The sequence below is a fragment of the Penicillium canescens genome (assembly GCF_028828765.1).
Source record: "Penicillium canescens strain IBT 15451 chromosome Unknown utg000011l_segment0_segment0, whole genome shotgun sequence".
NCBI lineage: Eukaryota > Fungi > Ascomycota > Eurotiomycetes > Eurotiales > Aspergillaceae > Penicillium > Penicillium canescens.
The window spans coordinates 2,892,980-2,909,306 of record NW_026703973.1 but is presented as its reverse complement, the minus strand read 5'-3'; the positions used below and the strand labels follow the sequence as shown (position 1 = coordinate 2,909,306).

The 16,327-nt window shown below is 46.9% G+C and overlaps 6 protein-coding genes across 6 annotated transcripts; 4 read left to right on the top strand and 2 right to left on the bottom strand.

Annotated features, from left to right (window-relative positions):
* Positions 1–145: 145 nt before the first annotated feature.
* N7446_013821 (fungal specific transcription factor domain-containing protein) lies at positions 146–2,688 on the top strand (the record flags this gene model as incomplete). Its single annotated transcript, XM_058522561.1, has 7 exons — positions 146–272; positions 321–1,053; positions 1,112–1,320; positions 1,376–1,543; positions 1,591–1,780; positions 1,842–1,997; positions 2,055–2,688. The coding sequence occupies 7 exons, from the start codon at positions 146–148 to the stop codon at positions 2,686–2,688; spliced, it is 2,217 nt and encodes a 738-aa protein (XP_058366038.1).
* A 111-nt stretch (positions 2,689–2,799) lies between these two features.
* N7446_013820 (uncharacterized protein) lies at positions 2,800–3,247 on the bottom strand (the record flags this gene model as incomplete). The annotated part of the gene is made up of 2 exons (XM_058522560.1): positions 2,800–2,816; positions 2,896–3,247. The coding sequence occupies 2 exons, from the start codon at positions 3,245–3,247 to the stop codon at positions 2,800–2,802; spliced, it is 369 nt and encodes a 122-aa protein (XP_058366037.1).
* A 1,350-nt stretch (positions 3,248–4,597) lies between these two features.
* N7446_013819 (uncharacterized protein) lies at positions 4,598–5,407 on the top strand (the record flags this gene model as incomplete). Its single annotated transcript, XM_058522559.1, has 1 exon — positions 4,598–5,407. The coding sequence occupies one exon, from the start codon at positions 4,598–4,600 to the stop codon at positions 5,405–5,407; it is 810 nt and encodes a 269-aa protein (XP_058366036.1).
* An 891-nt stretch (positions 5,408–6,298) lies between these two features.
* N7446_013818 (uncharacterized protein) lies at positions 6,299–7,881 on the top strand (the record flags this gene model as incomplete). Its single annotated transcript, XM_058522558.1, has 2 exons — positions 6,299–6,772; positions 6,820–7,881. 2 exons carry the CDS (start codon positions 6,299–6,301, stop codon positions 7,879–7,881), a joined length of 1,536 nt encoding a protein of 511 aa, XP_058366035.1.
* Positions 7,882–10,360: 2,479 nt separating this feature from the next.
* Positions 10,361–12,328, top strand: N7446_013817 (uncharacterized protein; the record flags this gene model as incomplete). The annotated part of the gene is made up of 1 exon (XM_058522557.1): positions 10,361–12,328. The coding sequence occupies one exon, from the start codon at positions 10,361–10,363 to the stop codon at positions 12,326–12,328; it is 1,968 nt and encodes a 655-aa protein (XP_058366034.1).
* Positions 12,329–14,782: 2,454 nt separating this feature from the next.
* Positions 14,783–15,997, bottom strand: N7446_013816 (lactate 2-monooxygenase; the record flags this gene model as incomplete). The annotated part of the gene is made up of 1 exon (XM_058522556.1): positions 14,783–15,997. The coding sequence occupies one exon, from the start codon at positions 15,995–15,997 to the stop codon at positions 14,783–14,785; it is 1,215 nt and encodes a 404-aa protein (XP_058366033.1).
* Between the last annotated feature and the right edge of the window lie 330 nt (positions 15,998–16,327).

Genomic DNA, 16,327 nt, shown 5'->3' with positions numbered 1-16,327 from the left:
AACCCTACGATCATGACGGGGCCATTTTGAGACTAAGATTTCACCATGATGAAGGTTACCTCTTCGCGTCGCAATAGAGCTGCTGACTTGCCGAGTCGATCAATTGTGTCAATATATTCATGAAAACGGTCTTCAGCCCCCGAAAATGGCGGATGATATGGATGCTACACTGCAAAAAGTTCTCGATACCCTTGGAATGACAGAGCAAGCAGTCAGGCCAATAACACCTCCGAATAATGCAACCCTGAAGCCTCCAAGTATGGTGAAGCATGGTGAGTATTCTTTACCTGCTTCTACTATAGCATCATTTGATATCTCAGAGGGATCCGGGGACAGGAACTTGGACCAGCAACATGCTACCAGTCTGCCTGTACCTGAGCAGGGTCACTGTTTACCACATTCAGGCATTTCAGGCATGTCGTCAATTCCACAACATAATAACTCTTCCATCGTTGCGCTCGAAAGTGATCAGTCGGTCTTGACAGAAGACAGTCCAGGCAGTATACTCAACTCCTGGATTTTTGACCTAGACTTCGGTACGCACATTACACCCTCTGCATCCGACATGCAACAACAACAACAACAACAACAACCCCTCTTGGGATCCTCGCCGAATGATGAACTTGCTATGCCACCAACGGGCCAGGTAGAATTCATCGAACCTGTTTATACCGAAAGTGGCTCTACCCTTTTCAAGCAACCGACCAGCACATCAGACATTGAAGGCCTGGTTGATGAAATCTCCGACCGAGTTGGTACCTTAAAAATTGGCCCTGGAGGAAAGACACGCTTTTACGGCCCGACATCCACATTCTGTTTGACGGAAATGCCATTCTTAGATAATTATGAAGCCAATCAGCCAAAGCCCATCTATCATTCTGAATCGGAGGAAGATATTCCTACGGCTCTAGAAGATCATCTTCTCAATCTTTATTTCAGCTGGCAGGACCCGTCATTCCATATCGTTGATCGGGATATCTATGAAGAAGCAAAAGAAAAGTGGGGCAACCTGGAAGAAACTCCTTACTACTCAGAGGCACTGCGGAATGCAATGTGAGTCATTTCTATTGCCAATGCTATACAGAGCATCCATCCTGACAATTCCAAAAAGGTGTGCGCTTGGTAGCGCTTTTGAATCTAGATACCATCCAACTTTTATCACTTTCCCGAAAACGCTTGTTGAGTTCTTTGGCGATCGTGCGAAGTCAATACTTGAAACGGAATTAGATTCCCCTTGTGTCGCAACCATTCAAGCAATGGTCATTCTGAGTAGCCATGAGATTGGAAACGGAAATAATGCGAGAGGGTGGCTATACAGCGGTAAGTCCAACATGAAAACTGAATGATTTCATTCCAGACTTACCTCCTGCTTAAGGATCGGCATTGAGGTTGGCATTCGATCTTGCTTTGCACCTTGACATGTCTAGCTATGTGTCCGCAGGAATCATCTCAACGCGTGATGCAGAACTTCGCAGGACTGTCTTCTGGACTGCATACATTGTTGACCAGTTTGTCATCGCCTTCCCACCTACGTGCACTTTGAGTACGTCGTTGGTTGACTATTGTGTAGCCAATTAGGATTCCATCTAGGCAGGCCTTTTCGCACCAGCATGGAGGACGTGACCATTGGAAAGCCCCGACAATGTACAGGTCCCAGAGGGCAGTGCCGATGGACCCCCTACGAGCCATCCTCTGTCAGCCACGACTCTGGCTTGCTGGACAGCAAAGACGCAATCAGCCAACAACTAGTTTCCCTCTGTGAGCTGATGGCTCCATGCGGGTATATCCTGTAACGAACTTCTTCCGATATCACGACCTACCCAGATTGACATTTCAAACAGATACGGTACATCCAGTATCTCGAAAGAGATTCTTCAAGAGCTCAATGCCAAAATTGTCGCCGAGCTCCGCAAGTGGAAAGCTACCCTTCCGCTTAATTTACAGATTAATCTTGACGACTACACCTCGCCATACCTTCCGCATGTGCTGCTTCTCCAGTACGTACCTTGCTTTCTTGCTATATTTCTCTTTCCCGCAATCTAATAGCACCAAAGCATGCAATACCACCAGAACATAATCTACGCCCACAGACCATGGATATCTAAAAGCCACCTACAACCGCAACCACCAAGAGGACCCGGATACACACACGCGCGCGAAATGTGCATCCAATCCGCGATCGCAATCTCCAAAATCCTCAACATGTATGATTCACGCTACACGCTACGCCGAATCAACGTACAAGCAGTCTCCATCACATCCTCCGCCGTTCTTTTCCTCCTTTTCGCCGCTGTCTCGAATTACCCCTCCTACTCTCGAGGCAATATCTCACTGTATCTAACGACATGTTTCAGAGCCTTGGATGAATTCACTCTTTCTTGGAAAAGCGCCCAGAGAGCAAAAGATCTTCTACTCGGTTTACAGCGTCAATGGGATCTACGGACAGGGTCCAATAAGCCGACACAGCGGGCTGACGGGGTATTGTATACTCCGCGGAAACGGTCGAAGACTTCTAGCGGGCTTTATCGGATGGTGCCTGTTTCCCATGATCTGGCTTTGCAGGTAAATCTTGATTTGGATTGTATGCTTAGGACAGAGGTGGAAGCTCTTTCTGGAAGCTATCGTCAGGATATCTTTGATATGGCGCCTGGTACTGGTGGTTGTTTGGATGGTCACAGCAGCGGGTAAACCAGTGTATTATTTGGGGCCCTTGGAATATGACAAATCGTGTACGGAGTATGCTATATACCATCTATAGTTTTGTTATGCACAACCAATTCTCAACTTTGGCATCTAGTATCATATCTCTTTCGATCCTACAATATTTTATTAGAATCAGCTTCACAATCAACAAAGCGGAAATATCACTTACTTCGGTGCAACTGCCATGTATACCCCCATCTATAGAAACCATTGGCGACATCGATAGCACAGAACCAGTGGCGATGTTGGTGATAACCCAGAAGGTCAAGAAAAGCGAGCTCCATGGGAATTCTAGAATCATCGCCATATTCATGCATGGGAACCCGAGCGATGCCATGCCGACCCAGTTAAGCATCCAGAAGACTACGGACGGACCGTGGCCGTAGGCATTGAGATTGTTGGCTGACAGCGTATCTGGAACGCCAACGAGATAAACGAGTAGAACAGCGACAGGAGTAAGCCGTGATACTGGAGAAAATACGCCAAACGCGACCTTCAACGGCGGGTGGTCGTCAAGCTTCATGCACTGAGCATGAATCGGCATCAGGAATGGAAGTTGAAGAAATGTGGTGATGATATGATCAACAAAATTGATGGCAGTTTGGCAGTATGGATCTGTTTTGGGTTAAATGGAATGCCATGCTCTTATTATTCGGCAAAATTAATAACTATTGAAATGGGGATGGCTCGATGACAGTCTGATATAGCAGACGGGTCGATATCAATAGAAAGAAGACAACCAACCACTCCCATGCCCACCGTAGGCATAGAGAGGAGTCTCAGGAAGCGACTAAAGTACTGATCTTGAAGCTATATCATGAATGAAGAACCTGGTGGAAAAACTGTAGTTATATTGATGATGCTAGGATGCTCTCCCTCGAAGGAGAAGACTGCAAGAAAGCTTCCTGAAGCATTTGTGATACCTCAGGCCACGAATACGCTACTGTCACGGGTTCCACCACTACACTATTCTTTTGCACAATTTGCTTCAGCGCTCACGAGGCCATGAGACCCTGAAGGTAACTCCCACGATGCGAAGCGTATTAGTGATTCCAAAGCAAGCATGTTACTCAATTGCTTATACTGGTCAAGAACTGCAAATATGAACCCATTTGATGAATTGACAAAATCCTTTCTGCACCATGAGGCTTGCATATGGGTGGTCCACTTCACGCAACGAAGGTATTTCCGGCTCGGTGAGAGGCCGTTTCCTAATTTAACATTATTACAGACAAGAGCTGGTTACGGGGTGACGGATAAGTATTTGGGTTCCCCGCACTGCCACGTACGTCATTTTGCCGCCCCGGAACGCCCCTTTATCTACACCCGTTATTAGGGTTGCGCTGATTGGAGGGCCGCCTATTTAATGTTTTTGGGGTGGCGTTTTCTTGATTGGTCAACGATCTCGGGGCCTCGCAGCAGGCGCTGGGATTCAAAACTCGCTCCACAGAGGGATTCCAGATTACCCCAGAACGGAAAGCATGAATGGACAGGAGCCCACAAATGTGGTGTGGCTTCGTGGATAGACGGATTATTCGAACTATAGGACCCCCAGGAAAGATCATTATTGCACCCAGAGCTTGCGATCCCGTGTTAGCATGAAGTGAAGTCCAAAGTTTGGCGAAAAAGCTACTGGAGCTCTGGCACCTAATAAAACCCCAGAATCCTTTCCCCCGTACCCCGTATTCTCTTCTATTATATCCTTTTCTTCACTCGAGGTCCTCTCTGAAAATGCAGCCTGACCATCGCCGATTCGGTTTCCAGGCACATGTGATGGTCTCTCCACTGCGTGGAAGTCTCCAAAGGCGTTATGGTCTGCAGCATCAGATGACTCTAGCCATAATTCTCTGTTGCTAGTATATCTCACTGGTGTCAGGAAAGAAAGGATTCTGCAATGGCCCCCGAACCTTCCTCCTTGAGTCAGGTACCACAAGGGCTTGTTGGGGGCTACGAAGGGGACAGCACCGTTATCAAGGTGATCATGGGCGTCTTGGTTGCCATCGTGTTGTACAATGCAGTCGAACTCACGGTCCTCATCCTCATGACATTTCGTCGCTACCAGGGTCTCTACTTTTGGTCTCTGACGCTTTCCGCGACTGTCGGGCTTATAGCCAGTGGCATCGGTAATCTTCTACACTTCTTCGACATTGGGCCGTTGAGTTTGGCCCTTGCACTATCTAATATAGGGTTCTACTTCCTGGTTCCCGCCCAATCCGTGGTTCTATACTCGCGACTCCACTTGGTCCTTTTCAATCAGCGACTCTTACGTTTTCTCCTCCGCGCAGTGATCCTCAGCGGTATCGTCTTTGCCATCCTAGTGACGATTATGTCATTCGGCTCAGCCTTCAAGCAGACCGGCCCGTGGAATGCAGGTTATAAAGTCGTGGAGCGGCTGCAAGTGACCTGGTTCTGTGTGCAAGAGTTCGTTATCTCCATGCTCTACATCCGGGAGACTATCAAGCTACTCCAGCTTCACCCTGCGAGTAACAAGCGTCGAAAAAATACCATGTACCAGCTGTTGGCCATCAATATCCTTGTCATCGTCATGGATATCCTCGTTGTCGCGATCGAGTTCATCGGCTTGTATTATATGCAAGTCTTGTTGAAGGACACCATTTACAGCATTAAACTCAAACTTGAATTTGCTGTACTTGGAAAATTAACTACAATTGTGGAGGCTGGTCATACTGAATATCTTTTGTAATATAATTACGGATCTATATCTTTCTGGTTCACGGCAATTGGGGTCCGTACCGGTTTTCGGATGAGACTAGTTCGTATTTATTAATCGACCTATAGGAGAGGAAAATCATTGATAAGTGCTACAGAAAGATCGTGTAAGCCCGAAAGGGAGAATCTGGGTATTTAGAGAAAGCCTGGCCGTAGTGTATTTTGACTTCTATGTAGCCTCATCGTTTCATTCCCCACTGGCCTGGATAATTAGCTTGACTTTACTCTCCTGACACGCTACATGCCATTTGAGGTATGATGTCTCCTCTTGGCTGGAACACTTGGCTTTGGTATATCTCCCATTATCTTACTAGACTGCTATGAGGCTATTGTAATACCAAAGTCCCTGTTACCGATATATCGAAGTCTAAGTGCGGGGTAGGGAAATGTTTAATCCGAACTATAACTATCCACGGTCATTTGTTGGTTCTACTGAAAAGGGCCACTATCAATGCGCGCATTTGAATTTATGGGGCCCGAGCAGAAGATCCGTATATGTATTCAGAGGAATGACACCAAATAGCGCAATGTACTGGTGGAGCCTTGTTGGCGAAAGAGATGCCGTTCAATTGTGATTTTAGGCTCTATGGATGAACCAATCGCTGGCATTACCTGAGTGGGTCTATTTCGATTGGGACTAGCCAAAGCTTGCGGGAAACGACATCCGATATGGATGCATATCCCACGTTGTCTCCAGACCCCAGATGTTCATATCATTTTACGGGGTGGAATGTGGGTTTCACCTATGAGAGAAACTCTATTTCATCCAATATAAATATCGGTATCTTGTACGAGTGGTCCAAATTGATATTGCCTCACAACTTTTACAGTAGTAGATGCACTACCGAAGCACTACTAAATCAACATGTTTTTTCAAAATGCACAAGGCAAATGGCTTCAATACAGAATTACTGCAGCATGCGGTGCCGGCTTTCTTCTCTTCGGCTACGATCAAGGTGTTTTCGGGGGACTTCTAGACAATAAGCCCTTCCTAGAGACCTTTGGAAATCCATCTGTGACCATCCAAGGTCAGATTGTTGCTACCTATGATATCGGCTGTATTATGGGCACTCTGTTGTCTATGTTCGCTGGAGACAAGCTTGGTCGCAGGCGGTCAATTCTGATCGGTTGTTATATCCTCATTGTTGGTGCTATCCTACAAACAGCCTCATATTCCCTCGCGCAAATGATAGTCGGCCGTGTTGTTGCTGGCGTTGGAAATGGAATGAATACTATCGCGATTCCTATCTGGCAGTCAGAGACCGCACGCGCGGAGGATCGGGGCAAGTTGATCGTTGCTCAGCTGGTGACAAATATTTTCGGCATCGTCATCACGAACGTGAGTTGCATTCACTGGTATCTGAGAACGACACTAATTTAGCGCAGTGGATGAACTACGGCTTCACCTTTATCCCTCACTCCCCAGTGAGCTGGCGATTCCCTCTCGGCTTCCAGTGCTTCTTCGCAATCGTTACCATCCTCTTTGTTCTTATCGCACCGGAATCACCGCGTTGGCTTGTCATGAAACACCGCGCCAATGAAGCCCGCGAAATCCTAGCCCGACTCCTCGCAAAATCCACCGATGACTCGGAAGTGGTAGATGGAATACAAACATTGGAGATTGCTGTGAACCATGAGCACGAAGTCCAGCAAACGAAGCCTTTTCAGGAGATCTTCAAGAGGAAGAGCAAGCAGCAGACAATGCGCAGAATTCTTTTGGGAGCTGGGACTGCCTTCTTCCAACAGGTCGGCGGGACCAATGTTATTGCATACTATCTGCCTGTGGTTTTGACGCGGTCAGTAGGGTTGGATAACAGAATGGCTTTGATTCTTTCAGCCGTCGACTCGATGTCACTGATGTTCTGGGGCTCTGTTGCAGCGTTGCTTATCGACCGAATCGGCCGAAAGAGACTGATGCTTTTTGGAGCTGCGGGCAGCAGTCTCTGCTTTGCGCTTGTTGCTGTTGGGTTGCGGTACGGCGGGCCTAGCAACAAGGGTATGTCCATCATGGCGGTTGTGTTTATCTTCGTCTACTATGTCTTCTACGGCGTGTCGCTCCTATCGATCCCTTACATCTATCCGGCGGAAATCAACTCCCAGCAAATGCGAAATATTGGAACTTCATTCGCCACCACTACGAATTGGTTGTTCGTATATGTTATCGTTGTTGCTACTCCTACTGCCATCGCGAACATCCAGTGGAAGTATTACATGCTTTTTGCGATTTTCAACTTCTGTTTCCTGCCAATCATTTGGTATTTCTATGTTGAGACTGCGAACCTTTCACTTGAGCAAATCGATCGGCTCTTTGAGATTAAGCATGACTCGGGAAATGCGATTAGCTGGACGGAGGCGACCATGATTGCCCGGACCGAGGTTATTTCTGATTTGGCGCGCACTGAGAAGAAGGACAACAGCGACTCTAAGCATTACGAGAATGTGGCTTAAATTTGAGATATTCTTACAATGTACGAAGAGCACGGTTAACTCCCTTGTTCTCTTGGCTAAAGTTCGTTGGTGGGCGGTATGGAAAGCGGTCAGGCTAAAGTTGGATCCCGAAGTACTCGAGGTCATATACTTAAACAACACCATTGAAGACCCTTTCAATAGTGGCCTATTGGTCTATTAGTTCAATCAATCAATCACCTCATAGTTGGTTCCTTGGGTACTAGCGCGTACGGATATCCTAAAGGCGGTCACCTACGAATGCGTGTCAGCAGGCTCCGAGAAGAAGGCAATGGAGCCAATGATGAATGCGGTAAAAACCAGGCTTTAGCCTTAAATAAAAAGCGTGCCAAATATGCAATGCTGCGCTAGTGGCAAAGTCTAGTGCAAAAATCACACTTGCAGCGACACTCGGATCATAGTTATAAAGAGCAAACCCATCATCATCTGTCATTGCAGAGCTGCATGCTCTCTAGATCAGGAGGAAAAGTGGCTGGGGTTTCAGTCATTGCGAATCAAGTCCAAACGGTCACTTATAGGAAATTCCAAGAGGGAATAAATGAAATATTGGACGAAGACTTCACGAGCCAAAACTCGGACCAAGAGAGGAGATTCGCCACTACATTTGGCTGCAAGGCACGGCTCCTTGAAATTGTGGAAATCTTGTAAAGGTTAGGAAGTGACATTGAAGAAGCAAGTTGGTATAGAAGGATACCATTTTACGAAGAATTACTAAATGTCTATCTTGAAGTGGTGAGGTTTCTGTACGAACGTGGGGGAGATGCCGACATTCATATAAGCGGATATAAATGCTAGCAAGCAAAAGATGAATAGAGAACCCCATTTTGCAGGCTTAGTATCTTTCAAGTTAAAATGGAGTCAAACCTCAATGGGATTCACGACTGTAAGTACGGTACCACCAGTACTGAGATTAATAAAGACAGTAGTACTGCTCAGCCATTCTTTTTAAAGGGCCTACTTACTTAGCCTACTTGATTGGCTTTCTTCTTGACTTTGGCTTTCTTTTTGGCCGGCTGTCAATCAATCAATCAATCAAAGTTCTATTAACCTGTTGGAGCCCAACTAGTATCATAATGGCTATGTAGGCGCTTCTATCCGGTGAAGCAAGAACTCGTGTCCCGTACGCCTAATTATGCTCTAGTACAAAAAGTGAGGTTGGTTCTCAAAGAGTGGAAGCACCAGCCCGTACATATAAGCCAAGCCCATGAAACCCGCAAATGCGTCGAAAAAGCCTAGTACAAATGAAAGTTCAATTCCCGTAGCCATTGAATACAAAAATGAATGCGTGGATACACCGTCCACCTCTCTAAGTCCTCTCCTCATAAGATATATATACGCCTCCGTATCAAAAACCCTGCCTAGTAAGCACTAGGCAAGATCAGACCCGGTTCCCTAATATCCTCACTTTAGCCTCGATTGCTATTCAATGTTATTTAGTACCTAGTTAGGCAACGTGTATTCGAATAGCTAGCTAAGGCTCTCTCCTTCCTTAGTCGTGTCAGTAAGAATTGGGTAGTGCCTAGCGTCTTCGGGACTCTGCTCTGTAACCTCTAGATTTAGGTCTCTGGCCTTATCATCGGACTCTTCCTAGTTAGCGTGTTAGAACTGAGCAAGAAGACCGGTTTAGTGTATAAATTTAGCAACGTAGCGGGTTGCTAACGGGTTTGAGACAATGCTATCATAATTCGATATATCGAATGGTCTAATTGCTCGATCTAACTAGTTAAATAACGTTTTCTTAATACGTCGAAGGTCTTATATTAAAGCAAGACGTGCTTCGGCGTCTAAGATAAGCCTTCTCTATAGGGGCATTTATCCGATTCCACTTTATTGATCTTATATAAGAAATGCTGGAGTGTAATGCGTGTCGAGCGTATTTATATCACTCGATGATCGTACTATGCGTTTTGGAGATGGCGGCTCGCTAGTGGTGGCGGTTCGGTAGTGAATTACGTTAGCATCCAAAGGGTTGTAGGGTTGTGTTTGTATCAATCCCCTAAGTCTATAGTGTCTCCGATACAAATAGGGGGTAAATAATGATTGGAATTATAACTAGTAGAATTTTAAACCTTATCCGGCTAGACTGAATATCGCGACCGGCCTCGAGTAAATAATCTTTGACCCAGCCTGTCACCACTTTTTTCTCCCATAGTTAACAGCAAAACCCTAATGCGGATCGACTCCATCCCTAATACCCCCATATGGGATTGTCCTAACATTCCGTCAACCAATAAGTAATATTGACAACTCGGTTCTTTATAATACTAGCGAAAAATACAATTTATGTGTTCAAGATAATGCAAACAAGACAAATAACAGGATAAGCACTTTTTCCGGTCACCATAGTAGAGTCCAAGACATTGTGACAGCTTCATGTGCCTTAAGCATCAACCATAGCCTCTTCTCTCTTCGTTCCTTCTCCCTCCATCCTTATCTCTCTATCGTATTCACTGCTTTCACTATGCTACTCGGCTTTCAAAATTTACCCCCGGAGGTTCATCAAATAATTCTACAGGCTCTGTGCAAAGAACATGAGCCCAGTGTCCGGGCCTTTGCTGGCGCCAGTCGAATATGTCATGCCCTGGCTTTGCCCTATCTCTATCAGACTCTCAATATCCCCGCGCCTGAAAGCCAGGAACTCGGGGACCGTGTTGAATATATTGCTCAGATCCTTCAACGAAATTCAAGCTTTCGATACGTGAAACAACTCGTGGTTGGCGGAGAGCCGACATCGAGAGAAGCAGCAAGTTACGGTGAAGAGGTGGAAGAACCCACCGATCCGGATCGAACTGCAGTCTTTGGAAACAACCTGCATGGATCCCTGGATCGCTTTAACAGCCGCAAGAGTCTCTATCGGTGGGCGGCGACGCAACATCCACCGGAGGCAGATTCCCCACACATTGACGCCTGGCAGCCCCTGACCGATTTGATCCAACGACTGCCCAGGCTACTGGATCTGATTTTTCTATGCCGTCATCAATTTCCCTCTTGTCTGCTGGAGGCACTTCACCGCCATCATCCACAATGCAAGCTTCACATCCACAACTTCTTTCTACGGAGTTTGAAGAGCCCTGTACTGCATCCATACGAGTTCCAATTAGCCACTTCTCCATGCCTTTTCAGCCTAAAGGGGGAGTACGAAGATTCCTTTTGGGAAGGCTATCCAGAGCCACGCAGGCTACCACTACGAGAACCTCTACCAGATGGTGCCTACCTCAATGAAGCTATCATGCACATGGTGTCTGGATTTGCTCCCAATCTGAAAGAGGTCACTCTCTTTCGCCCGCCCGGTAGCGGTACGCCTGCAAAATCCCCTCTGCCACCTTGGCGAGGATTTAGTCAGAAGGAAACGAACCCAGCAAAAGACTCAAAGCGTGGCGCCTTAAGATACCTTCAACTCGATAATACACTTCTCATCAAGAAAGACGATATCAAGCATTGGGCGGCTTGTACCGACTTCTCAGCTCTAGAAGTGTTCAAGCTTAAATCAACAGTTACAACCGATCTTCTACACTATCTGGCCACCGAAGTCGATTTCGCGCGTTTGAAAACACTGGTCCTAACTCCCAATGAGATTGAGAATAATGCGTACCAGCAAATCAAGATCTTCCTCCAGAGACTGCGGCCATTGTCTTCTTTGGAGTTAAAGGGTTGGATGGTCAGCTCTGTATTGGATGGCATCATGAATGCCCACGGAGCCAGCTTAATTGAATTAAAGCTGGCAGAAAGTCAGGGCTATGAATCGGTCGGGTCCATCAAGAAGAATCACCTATCGGCAATTGCGCAAAACTGCCCTTCGCTCCAATACCTAGATCTGACTTTGGACCGCACAGGAGGAGATTCCGAGGAAGTCGCTCTGTACAGGATACTAGGGGCCTTGCCACAGCTAAAATGTGTCTCCTTGACATTGCACGTTTCGAAGACCTGGGACTGCATAGACGGTCCCGGGGAAACGGACGATCTGGTCGACACGCGCTTTGACGATGAGTTCGATCAACAAGTGCAATGGGCCGTTCGCCGAGCCGCCGGTGGTTCTGAAGCGTGCAATGGCGCAATTCGGGAGCGGCTTGTTAACTGCGCGCTTGACTCAGCCCTTGGGCGCGCCATCTTCGGTGCGATCTCAGCGGGCAAGCCTGAAGGCTCTGCCTCATTGGAGAAACTGTGTATAAAGACGACCTCTGTGGGAGAGTTTGGGGACGTCGGATGTCCGACAGAATTGGGCCCGATCCTGGAACGCCTGAGCCAGCCTCTGCGGGTTACAAGGTGTGTTCGCAATGGTTGTCGGAATGAGTTGGTAGTGGAAAAAGAGCCCAGTGATGAATTGCCATCTGAGTTCCCTAGGTGGCTTGAAATCATCTGGCGTCGCGTTTGGCCTGAGAAGATGGCAAATAAATGGTGGAATGACTGGCATAGTTTGCCTCTTACATAGGTGGATGCTTAATGATCTGTCTATTTTGCCAACGAATATATCCTCTTCGCGTTCTTTACATGGGTTTATGTTTTATATCAAACCATCACGTCTCTTTCTAATGTACATTATTGTGCTCGATACAGCCGTGGAGCTGTCATCGCAGAATGATGATGTTTGACTGGTCTGTCACTTTCCAATGTTTTATGCTCTGGTGCCCACAAATACATGTACCCATTCAGGTACAAATGGGAATCAGCTTGCGTATATGCCCATATTGATATGCAGGCGGGTTTATCTATACCTAGAAATGCTCAAATTCTACCCATGCAATTAATTGTCTTTACTGTGTGATTTAACTTACACTAACGCTAACGAGGTAACCAGACATCAATTTTGAGACAGGATACTCCAGAGAATCCCGCTACCTTATCATACCAACAAATCCATGAAGACCACTGAATTAATTAACATGAATGGACAAACATAAATAAATTTGTCGACGGGATGCACTCTCCTAGGGCTACCTCTGAGAATACTTCACATGTACCCTATCCCTGACCACTTTTCCCCGTACTGATAATTTCAACCGCGATCCCTCCCGCTGTTATAAGTGACGTCGAAGCTCCCACAGCTCAATAAATCTCATACTCTTGTCACAAATACTAATAATTAGAGCTCTCAGGCAACTTGAAATTTGATTGCCAAATGGGAATGTATTCAATGGAGACTTCAGGAAAAGCGAAAACTAGCCATAGTCCCAGAGAGGTCACGATAATTTTTTTATCTCATCATCCCGAACTTCTTTTCAGCGAGATCGCGATTCGGACTATTGCGCTCTTACCTATGCTGTGGTCTCCGCTATGTTGTGCGTGGCGTCTTTTTCATTATCGACCCTGTCGGGTGTAACTGGCAGCGCCTCTCGCCCTTCCGTCTGTTCTATTGAAACAGGCTTGCTAGATTTGTCCATGTTTGATGGAGAGACCTGGTCTTTGTGGCGGTGGGAGTGTCTCTTGATATAAACAGAAATTGACCTTTTATAGCCAATTGAGCAAGCCCAATGCAGGGACATACTGCTCTGTGCCATGTTGGAGGCGGGCAGTTGGAGTACCTCCACTTTCAACGTCAGTCTCATTGTGTGAAGGCTATACGAGTCTCGTTATGAATCACAGGAAGATGATGTTTCGGTGAACTGATCGGCTTGGTAAGGAAAAGAAGCACATCACCCTTCTCACCTTCGGTCGCGCGACTGTAAAGCGGCTCTCGCCTATACTAACTAGACTAGCTATCCTAATCAAAGGATACATATCCCTTTCACACTAACTGTAGTACATACGACCACAGGGTGTGGAGAACAGGGCTTCCCGTCCGCTCAGCCGTACTTAAGCCACACGCCGGTAAGTTAGTAGTTAGGTGGGTGACCACTAGCGAATCCTTACTGTTGTATGTTTTTGTCGTTTTGTTAAAAGAAAAGCGCTAAAATAGAATCTTGACAAGGTAACATCAGCATGAAGCTGGAGTGAGAGAACTGAGCGATTATAACACTATTGTATTAGACCCGCTGGCAACCCGCTACGTTGCCCAATTCATGCATCGAACCGGCCTACTTGCCCAGTTTCAACATGCTGAGCAAGAAGAATCCGATGATGAACCACACAAAGACCTCGAGGTTATGGAGCAGAGTCCCGAAGACGCTAGGTACTCACCATCGCTTGCCAACACCGTCGCGAGGGTGGAGAGAACCTCGATGAGCTATTCGAATACACGCTTCCGGACTGGGCGATCCCTGAACGGCCTAAAATAACAATGAACAGCAATCGAGGCTGAAGTGAGGATGTCGGAGAACGGGGTCTGATCTAGCTGCAGCAGGAATTGGCTAGCATCGGGATCGGGAGGTGTTTACATGAACTATGAGAGAAGAGAGGACTTGGAGAGGTGGACGGTACATCCACGCGCTCATTTTGCATTCAATGCCGGCTGGCATTGAATTTCTCATTTGTACTGCGGGTTCTATGGGTTCTGGGTTTGATTCACATGTAATGGGTTGGTGCTTCCACTCTTTGAGAATCAGCCTCACTTTTTGTACTGGAGCATGATCAGGCGTATGGACACGAGTTCTTGCTTCACCGGATAGAAGCGCCTGCATAGCCATTACGATACTAGTTAGGCTCCAACAGGTTAATAGAACCTTGATTGATTGATTGATTGACAAGGTAACATCCTCTCACGAGACCGTAATGGGCTTGCTTTCATTCCCTTCCATATGCCTTTTTCAACTAATGCCCAGGTTAGTACCAATAGAGAGAAATAGGAAACAATGCCAGAGTGCGAGGTCTCTATTCATTTCCCTCATCTTTGACTATATGGACCACCAACGGATTCTCAGCTTACGAACTCCTACATTTGGCTCCCATTGCCGCACCACTCTCGATTGTCCAGAACTGCAGATCTTTATTCAAAATTGTATTATCTTGGCTAATTCCTAATCTGTCGCAATACTGACTGGTTCAGGTGGACTTTTGTCACATCTTCAATACCTGACAAATGCAACGTCAACTGAAGATCTCCCAAGATACTCTTCAACACGTGTCGGACCCCAGTCTCACCACCGATTGCCAACCCATACACATATGGTCGACCAAGCAAAACCATCTTGGCTCCCAGAGCCAAAGCATTTACAACATCCGCGCCGCATCTCACTCCGGAATCAAACAAAATCTCGAGATCGTCTCCCACCTCATTCGCAATGTCGGGCAACACATCCAGTGATCCAATACCTCCATCCTGCTGACGGCCCCCGTGGTTCGAAACCACGATACCCTGAACACCAAACTCACGCGCCTTCTTCGCATCCGCAACTGTCTGAATACCCTTTAACACAATCGGGCCATCCCAATGATTGCGCAAATATCGAATATCTTTCCATCCGTGGCTAGTGCCCGGGAAGATGATATGCGCCCATTCAGCTGCCGCCTTGGAGATATCCTCTTCAATTGACATGCCGTGTTTGGTCCGGAAATATTCCTGGAAGACCGAATCCGAGAAACCAAGCTCAACCCCGATATTGTCGGCGCGAAGGAAAGGGTTATATCCGTGATCAAGATCGCTGGGTCGCCACCCAAGTATATACGTATCAAGCGTCACAACAAGAACCTTGTACCCAGAATCCTTGGCTCTCTTTAACAAGCTAGCAGTGATGTCCATGTGATCATTGGAAGGCCAATAGAGCTGATACCAACGTGCCCCAGGACCGTTGGCATCCGCTACATTCTCAATACTCGTTGACGCAGCCGTACTCATGATATATGTGACATTTTCGGCGTCAGCAGCCTTTGCGGTAGCGACCTCGCCGTCAGGGTGAAAGATCGTCTGCACCCCAACTGGTGCAATGGCAATGGGGTAGTCGTACTCTTCGCCGAACAGGGTTGTCTTGAGGTTTGGGAAATCAGCCTCCACCAAGCGCGAGGGCAGTATTCCCCATTTCTTGAATGCTTCTCTATTGTTGTCGTCCGTTTGGCGGGTGCCAGCCGAGCCCCAGACGTAGCCGAAACTATCAGCTGAGAGGCGTTCTTTTGCGAGGGATTCCCAGTTTGTAGGATCGAACGAGATTTGGGACCTTTCATTGTTCAGACCTGCTGCGTATATACCATTTTCATAGGTGTATGGTGTGGGATTGGCTGGTGTATCCATTTTTGATGGATGACAGAGGGCGCCGGGGTATACAGTATCTGGCTGAATTGAATACGAAATGTGTCGGAGATTTCGGGATTTCTGGTTCTTTGGACGTCTTGGGCTTTTATCTGACAATGATCAAATCAAACAGGGGCGGGCCAGGCGAGGAGTGCTTTGTAACTACAGTATACGAAGGACTTGAACCGTACAGAGCACTCGGCCGTAACAGATTCAGTGACGTCACATTATGGGTATTAAAGCCGGAAGAAAGCTTGAACTATAATGAATTTCATTTCCGGTCAATAGTTGTCTCAGCTCCTCTGTGAAAGAAGAGGTTGCGCAAGACTA